At 40.1% G+C, this 10,344-nt stretch overlaps 1 protein-coding gene across 3 annotated transcripts in view; it reads right to left on the bottom strand.

The window, feature by feature from the left end:
• Positions 1–4,377: 4,377 nt before the first annotated feature.
• Positions 4,378–10,344, bottom strand: part of LOC126106826 (uncharacterized) — a 191,976-nt gene continuing 186,009 nt past the window's right edge. For all 3 annotated transcript variants that reach the window (XM_049913220.1, XM_049913221.1, XM_049913222.1), the window contains one exon: positions 4,378–4,648. In XM_049913220.1, coding sequence (XP_049769177.1) covers positions 4,525–4,648 — 124 coding nt within the window. In that variant the 3' untranslated portion in view covers positions 4,378–4,524. The remainder of the gene's footprint in view (positions 4,649–10,344) is intronic.

The following is a 10,344-nucleotide window of genomic DNA, read 5'->3' as shown; positions in this document are numbered from 1 at the left end:
TGCTCAAAAGTCCCTCATACTCTGCGTGTAAATCTTTGGGAAGTGTTTCACATTTTCCTACAGACCACTCAGGTGAAATATTCTAGGAACTTGAAAAGGATATTTGCCTGCTTCTAGTTGGATAACTTGAGCAAAATCGATGAACTTCATCCCACGTGCTCCTGTTGCTGGATTTACATTTTGAACAGATCTACCCAACTCTTTAAATCTCTCTTTCACGTTCCAAGATCTTCCAGGAAATGACCTCTTAAGCAGATCTTCTACATAAAACGTTTTCATGCTAAATCTCCTGTGGGAAACAAACCTGATATAATGAATTGTGAGTCTGTGTGCTTGATCAGTGACCCATGGCACCATTACAATAACTGCTCTTCAAAAATCACTCATATTCCACACTTGCACGATACATTACACGCAGTATCAAAGAAAAAGACTGATCTGGTGCTGCAAGCAATATAGCCTCATAGCGCCAGAAGGGATGGCGCCACACCAGAGCATGCAGAGGATTAAAGAAAAGGTATTGGAGCGTGAGTATCAACAGCTTGACGATCAATTCCAAGGCTTTCATCCTCAGTACCCTACGGTGGAGGGACTTCAGACTTCTTCCTTTCCTAACTTCTTTCTTCTTTTTCATTCATGACTATTTATTTTTTAAAATACTTTGTTAAATTTTTGTTAAATTCTGCCAAAGAAAGTAAACAAAAGAAAAGAAAAAAGAAAAGAAAATCATAATAATAAGAAGAAAAACCAACAAAATAAGATCAAAATAGGACCCACTTCCACATGGTGGGACATGGGCAACAGTGCAACCAGATGCGGGGACTGGTGTAGAAGTTACAATCTGCAGCAGGGCCCGTACACGGGTCACAGCAGCTAAGAGGTCAATAAAGACCCACTGTAAGCAATTAGATGGTGGGCCGCAAAGTAAGGGCAGCAAGTGGAAAAAAAAATGTTCGTGTCAATTTTCTTTGCATACCTTTGAAAGGAAATGATGCAATTTTAGTGTGATTCTTGGCTTGCATAATTTTAGTGAAATATTTGCAATGCGCTGTAGCACATTGGGACACGGTAACCAGCTGATACCACTTCCACTAGCCTTGACTTATTTTACATATTCATTCAACTTTGTATCACTCCATTGCTAAATATGCAATGTGATGTACTCAAAATGTTCACCATTAATCTTGTGACTGGTTACCATTGGTTTCTTTCTCATTATTGTAGGCATATTCTTACATTTACATAAATTTGTAAAGAGCTGCTGTTCGTTACACCAAGAAGAATTTCTGTCAAAAGTTCCATATGATCGTCCTACAACAATATTTTCCTTTATACACCAGCATCATCAGGACAGTCTTACAGTGCTGCTGATAATGATAAACCATTTATGTGTAAAATGTGCTTGCAGCTGAAAAATGTATTTTGAATAGCGTGAAGAAGTAATAAAATTAAAACGTCATGCCTGCTGCTATTTTACTGCATGAACAGAGAAAAAGCTATAAACTTTTTTCCTTTCATCATTTTGTAGCGGATGGTAGGGAGAAAAAGATATGTGAAGGTTTGAAATAATGTGTAAACATTTTCTTGAAGTCATTATGTTTTTTTTAACCTCAAATGCCAGTTGAATATAACTGGGTAATTTGCACGCTATGAAATACACTACCTCAAGATGTATAGACAGTTACTAACTGTAATACTTGACTTAATATGTTAAATCTCTAGCATAAGATTATAGCTGATAATGGATAGACTATGATAACATTTTTAATTTTTAAATTTTACCAATGAGTATATGAAATACTGAAAATCAAATTTTCGCTGCCCCTGGAAGCCATTAAATAAGCAGCCCCCAACTAAAACAATGCCCAGAGTTAGCCATTTGGTAATGTATGCTAGTGTGCAATGCTTAAGGATGAACGTAACGTTCACATGATGTGTCACTGACAAGTAACAAAGCCCCATGGAACTTGGACCAAACATAGAAAAGACAGATGCAAGAGAAATTATGGCATCAGCCACAATCAGATATTAAAATAAATCCAACAGTGAAAAATGAAAATTCATGCCAGCCTGAGACACAAACCCCTTACTCACAGGAAAAGCAAACTGTAAAACCAAACTGAAGCAGAGGAGAAACAAATAACAGACTGCCACTTGCAATGACAACTGTTCTTTCTATTGACAAAACTCAAAACCATCAAAATAATGACAAAGTTATGAAACAATGATTCATTTGAAAATATTTCCACAACATTAGATACTATGCACTGGTTGCAATGAGATACTTGTAAGGAAACCATATATCTTTTGGCAAAATTAATCACCAGAGTAGTTTTACCATATTGGAACAGTTTTAATTGTAGAGTCAGAATAAGAGAATTTCTTGAGTAACAAGAAAAGAGAAAAGAATAAGCATTCCAGTTCCAAACAGCAAAACTATTCTTTATAGTACCCCACATAAGGCAACAGATAAAAAGTTTTGAAACCAAGTCTTATTATTATTGTTATCATTATTCTGCAACTTACAATACTCTTCTGCAATTAAAACTTATGCTCTTGTAAGTTCAACATTTTGTTTGCTAGAACATAAAACACAAAGTGTTCCATAAGCCACAAATGACTGTTATCCTTTGTGGATGGGTAACATTTTGTAAAACTTCAGTTATTAGTATGTGACTTTCTGTGGTTCTGTTTATAACTGCTAATTTCTTTCTAGTCCAGATCTAACTTCTTATTTTGTTTTCACACAGGACCATGTGCACTGCAATTTCTATGAGCTGTCATTTGTTGCAGTATTGGGACAGTATTTGTACATTCACTCTGCTGTGTGCGTGGTTTTGTTCACCACATGCCCTACAACACTGACTCTAGTTGAATGTTCCTTAGATGACAAGTTGATGACTAACATAAGCAATTAATGGATCATAATCACATGCAGCCTCACTAAACGCCTCCCACTTGCTATATGTAAAGGCACAATGTGTCTTGTTTTATCATGACTCTTCAAGGACCTCAGAAGCTGTAAGAGATGCATTGTGATCAGCATCTAAAATGTGACAGGCTTGTGACTGTTCTTATGTCTCTGTAGTTCTTAAAGCTGCATGATATTCTGCATCTAAGTAACAGAAGTTACAAGATTTCTACCATATTTGATGGGTTTGAGCAAGTTTCCCACCTCAAGCTCTCATAGAACTGTGTGTTAAATCACATTTACGTTTGTAAGGCATATTGTAAAATACATAATATTAATAATATGTTGCTTAAGGCTGGCCCAACTTAATAATTTTAAACAAGGTCATAGGGCTTGTCATTGGATCTTAGTACTGTACCTGCACAATACTTCACAGTACAAAGTGTCCAGCTTTGTCAGGTGGTGCACCACTTCTTTTTAAAATTTAGAAACAGTATGCATGACTTAACATTAGATTCACACTGCCATGGAAAAATCTGTAAACATTCCAAGTTGTTGCCCTCTGTGCAAGCATTATCCGCAGCCCATTCATGTATATCACCGAGCAAGGTAGTGCAGTGGTTAGCACACTGGACTCAAATTCGGGAGGACAATGGTTCAATCCTGCGCCTGGACATCCTGATTTAGGATTTTCATGATTTCCCTAAATTGTTTCAGGCAAATGCCGGGATGGTTTCTCTGACAGGGCACAGCCAATTTCCTTCCCCATCCTTTCCTAATCCGATAAGACCGATGACCTCGCTGTTTGGTCTCTTCCACCAAATCATTCCCCCCCATCCCCATGTATATCATGCTTAAAAATACAGTAATACTTAAATACTTTTTTTTTGCTTTCTAAAGTAGCCTCAGGGTTCAAGTTATCTCAATAGCAAATTTCACCAAAACATGTTCAGAGATTTAGCAATGAAAATGTAACAGAGTTATTCATAATATTAGTATGGATTTATCAGAATGGTTGGATTCTTGGGACTCATATTACATATGTCTGTAACTTTTCCAGTATAGAGATAGCTGATGGCATGCTTTGAAATCAATGAAGTTAAATAAATGCTTAGTATGAATTAGTAGGTAGAGACAACAAATAAATGTGTAAGAGGAAAGCAGGACGTTTACAGTGTCTGTTGTTGTATACTTCACACAGTGGCTGCTTTTTATTGTTAGTGATAATTTGATTTATTCTGCATCCCTAAAGGCTATCCTTCACACTAAGATTTATGGAATACAATATATGAATGAAAACTGATTATTACAACAACACATTTGTATGGATATAATCATATTACTAAAGGAACACTTGAATAAATTAATTAATACTTTATTAAAAGTCTATCAAACAGTAAACACTTCTAATTATATACAGTAAATATTACAAAAGATATTTTTTAAATATCTCAAAATGTGGTATATATGGTAAAAAAAGCCTTAAAAATGCTTGAAGATTTGCTCTTCACTGAATATTTTTCCTTTCTTTGCATTCCATTTCAAATCATGCTTGCACAGAGCAGAATCTCATCTACAAAGAATATGTTATCCAACATTTTGTGCAGCTCATATTAATGCTTAGCTCTGGCTCCTTTGTGGACGTGTCCCACATGTATCCTCATGCCCCGGACCGTCTCGAATTTTTTCTTACAGTACTCACAGGGAACAATTCTTGGATCAGCTGCTGTATTGTGCCTGAAAGAAAGTTATTAACAGTTGAGTGACATAACTGTATGATTTTCAGTTTATCAAATTACCATGCTCATTAAAAGATATAAAAGAATCCATGGATTACTCGAGGAACAAAATTATTGTGTAAAATCAAAAAGAAACTGTACCTGTTAACAAGAAATAGCCCTGTACATTACAAGACATACTGTAAAATATTAAAGATAGTAATAGGGATGCCAAAACAAATACATTACAAGAAAAAGCTAATAATGTCTGATAACAAAATAAAGACAATATGCCCTACAGCAAAGGAGGAAACTTGCAGAACCATACATGAAGAAGAGCAAAATAGCATTAAAAGTAAATGATAAGTTGGTAAAGATGTGTGCAGTGTTACAAAACTTTTTAACAAATGCTTTATGACTGTTACTGAAAAGATGGGCTTGTTAGGTTCAGTAGATGCTGTCAGGGAGTACCTCAGACCAGATAGTACACCTAACATCATTAACATGAATATAATCCTCACTATCCAAGCAAGTAATATTCATTATAAAAGCTTGAAAATCAAAAATATGGTCAAATACCAACAAAGTAAATTAAAGAATGTCCTTCTGAGTTTAGTAAATGTGTACCCAATCAATTATCATTGGAACATTTCCTGAATGGTTGAAATATGATGAAGTTAAGCCTCTGTTTAAGAAAGGAGATACAGAAATACAGTTTCACTTTTGCCAGCATTCTCAAACATTTTCGAAAAGGTAATAAACAGTCGGGCTCTTAACCATCTGACAACAGATAATAAAGACATGTCTGCAAGAACAGGCAGCACATACATATACTTTAGGTGAGGACATACGCCAGGCCTAAACTCTTACAGGAATCAGTAAATTGCCACAAATAATGAGAATAATGGGCAATGGGTACAACATTAGTAGTGTGTGGATACCTAAGTCGAGAATTTGGTCTGAAAGGAGGCAGTCCATGCAGTTGTGATGACCAAGGTGTCAGAATAATGCAGTGGTCAGTGCATCTGCCTAGTAAGCAGCAGACCTAGGTTCAAATCCCAGACTGGCACAAATTTTTTACTTTCGCCATCAACTTAAATTAATGTCCACACACTGTAAATATCTGTAATTCCTTTGTGCCTTAAATAATGTATTGTCCAAGTCTCAATTTGGACTTTTAATTATGTCTGATATTGAGAAAGCTATCTAGACATACAATGAAAATGTGCTTCATTCATTAGGCAATATATTGATGATGATGATCATGATTTATGGGTGGAGGGCGCTAAACAGCTAGGTCACCAGCACCCATGCACTAATGTTATACTGAAGAAAATTTTCATAATCTATGGAAGGAGATCAATAAACTGGAAAACTACGTTTGATCCCACCACAGGAAACGTAAAGCAACACCGGGAAGGTGAGGTTCAGAAAAGTAATAAAACACCAGCAAGACACAGAGGGATAACTAATCGAAATCATAGAGAAAATACCTGTAAAGATGTTGTAAAGAAAGGGACAAATAAGCATGGGTGGATGATGACTTAGAAATAATTCATGACCCAGCCACTCTGCAAGACATTAGGATTGCACACCAAGTATTTTGGGAAGGAACAACACTCACCTCGTTATCAGTTAAAATAGAGGGAAGATCCTGTGGGAGACCCAGTTCAAAGCTCAGGTCATCATCTAGAACACACTCCATTAAAAGATGTCATACTGACGGCTGTGTCTCGCATCTCTGACATACTGAGGTCTCCTCCCAATGTAAGAGGAAGCCGTGTGTCAGTGGGCAATGTCCCACTCTAAGCCAAGTAAAAGTTACTTCTTCACACCGTCGCAGGCGGAAGGAGGTGATCCACGGTCACACTGAAGTTTTTGATGGAGTGTAGTTTATTGTTCCTCACTTCCAGCCACGGGGACTCCAACTAAAATATAGCCTTCCTGGTCACAAATGAAGGACAGCCTGCAGAGGGTCTGAATAGCTGGCAGCAGGAGGAAGGGAGCAAGACTCCTTAACAGCAGCAACAGCAGCAGCGAGTTTGTTTCCCTGGATGCCTATGCACCCTGTAACCCAGCAAAAAATGATTTCCTTGTTTTGCCTGTGCAAGAGGAGGAGAGCATCCTGCACTTGTTGCTCCATTTGATCTGATGGGTACATCTGTCCAACAGCAAGAAGGGCACTGAGAATCGGGGAAGATGATAAACTTTTTGTGATGGCGCTGTCTCATCTGCACCATTGCCCTCAGGATAGCCAACAATTCCGCGTAATAAACTGATAACTGCTCTGGGAGCCCTGTCCCGAGTACAGTGTCGGGGAACACGACAGAACAACTGAAAACATCTCCCTGCTTAGAACCATCCGTGTAGACGGTAATAAATCTGGGTGGCTACATAAAATTTCATTACATTTAATTTTAAAAACATGGTCTGGGATAAAATGCTTCTTGTAAGCAGTCACTTCTAAAAGCAATCTAGGCCTTGGTAGTAGCAGGGGGATGCCCTACTCCAACCCTGACTTTGGACCTTAATGCCCCCCACCTGTAATAATTTAAGGCTCTCCCTTACACGGATCCTAAATGGCCGTGTTGCTTGTGGTCGATGATCGAACAGCCATTCTGGTGGTGGCTGAACAACATAACTAAATTCTGGTGATGTAGGAATGGACAGAGCCCTATATGCTCGGCGTACCACGAGAAGAAGATGTCGAATAGACAGCAGAGGCTCACCAGCCTCTGCACACAAACTAACAACAGAGCTCATGTGATAGGCCCCTGTTGACAGCCTAATACCCTCGCGGTGAACTGCATCCAGCATTTTAAGGTATGAAGGCCTTGCTAACCCATAAATCTGGCATCCGTATTCAAGCCAGGGTCACATGAAGGCCTTATAAAGTTGGAGCAGACATGCACTGTCGGCTCCCCAAGACCTATGACTAACACATTTAAGGATGTTTAAGGCCTTGAGACATCTCAGTTTCAGTTCTTTAAGGCGTGGCAACCATGATAACTTCTCATCAAAGATAAGACCCAGATACTTCACCTTTTTCTTAAAAGTGAGATCAGTGTCCCCCAGTTTTAAAACGGGCAAATTAAACAGAGTGGGAACAATTAAAAGCAACACAAACTGTTTTCTCTAATGAGAATTTAAAACCTGTGGTGTGAGACCATTCCTCCATTCGTCTGTGCATCAGTTGCAATTGCCAAGTAGCTGTGGCGAGGCTGGAGGATGCACAGAAGATGGAGAAGTTGTCCACAAATAAGGAACATAGTGCTTGACGTCGCACTGTGGTTGTAATACTATTGATTGCAATGGCAAAAGCCATGACACTTAAAACAGTCCCTTGAGAGACACCATTCTCCTGCTTAAAACAGTCAGACAAGACATTCCCAACCCTGTATCTAAAATATCTGTCCAAGAGAAAGGACCGTATGAAGGTTGGTAGGCGTCCATGAAATCCCCACTGATGGGGCTGCGACAAAATATTATGCCTCCAGGTAGTATCATAGGCCTTTTCCAAATTGAAGAAAACATTGATAAGGTGTTGTTTATGAAGGAAAGCTTATTGAATTGCAGCTTTAAGCAGGGTCAGGTTATCGAGGGTGGAGCGATACCTCCTGAATCCACACTGGGAGGGACTGAGTAGGGGCCTGGCTTCCAGGACCCACACTAGACACCGATTGACCATACGCTCTAGTGTCTTTCCAATGCAGTTTGTCAGGCTAATACTATGATAACTACCAGGGTCTGTCTGATCCTTTTCTAGTTTTAAAATTGTGACTAAAATCAATTCCATCCACGAGTTGGGAAAGTCGCCAGTTCCTTCAACTGTCGGTCCAACTGTTGTAACATGCTGTAGGTTATCTGGTCATTTCCAGGGGTCGTATCACAAGCAACTGACAATGCAGAATCCAGCTCCCACAGAGAGATAGGCTGGTTGTATTCTTCCATGTTGGTGGAATGGAAATCAAGATCAGCCCTCTCCTGTGGCTCTCAATATTGACGGAAGGTGGGATCCTGGCTGGAATTGGCCATAATGGATTTATATGATTGAGCCATTGTCTAAGCTATATCCGTTGTCGATGTTACAAGAGACCCCTGTATTCGTACAGCTGCTATTGACAGTTGTGACTTGAGATCCTCCTAATGGCTTCCCACACTTTGCATGTGGCTGCGGACCTATTGATGGAGTTCAGGAACTCTTGCCAAGACCTCTGCTTACTGTCCCAAATTATTTGCAAGATTCTCATCTGTAGGGCATCGATTGAATCTGCACATTGCTGCCCTCCTGTTCCTGATAGCAAAGCAACACTCAGCATTCCACCAAGGGGCAGGTCACCTCCTAGGCACTTCCACAGACTTTGGGATGGATCATCAGCAGCGTGGTGAATTACAGCTGTAATGTGATCCACCCAGTCCTGGATGCCGTAACATTGCTCGAAAAGAGCTAACTGCTTGTAAAGCAACTAGTTAGCCTTCTGGAATAACCATCTTGGTGGCTTTCTTTCAGGATCTGCTCCATCAGGCAGATGGATCCAGACTTGGAAATGGTCACAACCATGAAGGTCATCATCCACTGACCACTGAGCAGTGTCCTCAAGAGCAGGTGAGCAGAAGGAGAGATCTAGGGCTGTAGACAAACCTGTAGCGGTGCTAAAATGTGTAGCTCGACCCATGTTCAGCAGTATAAGATCTGCTGTGTGTGCATATCCTCAAGTACCCGACCCTTGGGGCATATGGTGTTAGAGCCCCATAGTGCACTATGTGCATTGAAGTCCCCCATAAGGAGAAAAGGTCAGGGCAGTTCATCAAGAAGATGAGTGAGGACCCCACTATCAAGAGGCTCATAGGGTGGTAAGTACACAGAGCACACAGTGATGTCAACATGGTCCACTACCCAAACAGCAACCACTTGTACTGTTGTTGTTAAGGGAATAGGTGAGGAGTGAAAAGTGTCCTCTACGAACACTGCAACCCAACCTTTTGCCCTGTCACCAGGTAGGTCGTCGTTTCTATAAAGGTGATAACCTCCAAGTACAGGTGTGTCAATCTCTTTCAAATGAGTCTCTTGAAGGCAGAGGCAAAAGGGTCTGCCCTCTACAAGGAGTCTCAGTTCTGCCAGATGAGTCCTGTATCCATTTATATTCCACTGAAGTATGGGAGCCATTTCATCAATGTGGTCTTGATTTACCCCGTCTTTGTGCCAAGGTGGCGAGGCACTTGTAGAATGAGGTGGGGTTTTGCGACTGACTGTGTCTGGTGATGAGGCATCAAAATCATTGATGTCCTCATCATCAGTCAGACGTGCCAGAATGACGTCTGATGTCGCCCATGTCAGCTTTGGACCCGTATGTTGGGATCCTTTCCCTGTTCCCTTTCCCAGCAAGGATGAGGGGAAAAGTGGGTGGTCAGAGCCACTTTTCTTCGAAGAAACTTGGCATTGAGGGACACACTGCTTTTGAGGTGCCCTCAAGCTGTACACTGTGGAAGCATAACTGGTCTCTTCCATTGTAGCTGTTTGAATCGCTATGTCTTTCACTTTACTTTGGCACATACAGGTGCTAGTGCAAGTACAGGTGCTAGAGGTGGATAATGGAACACTGGACGTCGTCGAAGTGTCAACCTTAGTAACAGGTTTCTGCACCAACGAAGCATAAGAAATGGCAAAGACAGGGGGTTTCATAACCTGATAGTCATTTTTGGCTTCTGCATATG

The sequence above is a fragment of the Schistocerca cancellata genome, chromosome 10 (assembly GCF_023864275.1).
Source record: "Schistocerca cancellata isolate TAMUIC-IGC-003103 chromosome 10, iqSchCanc2.1, whole genome shotgun sequence".
NCBI lineage: Eukaryota > Metazoa > Arthropoda > Insecta > Orthoptera > Acrididae > Schistocerca > Schistocerca cancellata.
Note: the sequence above shows the minus strand (reverse complement) of the source record. Positions and strands in the feature narration are given on the sequence as shown.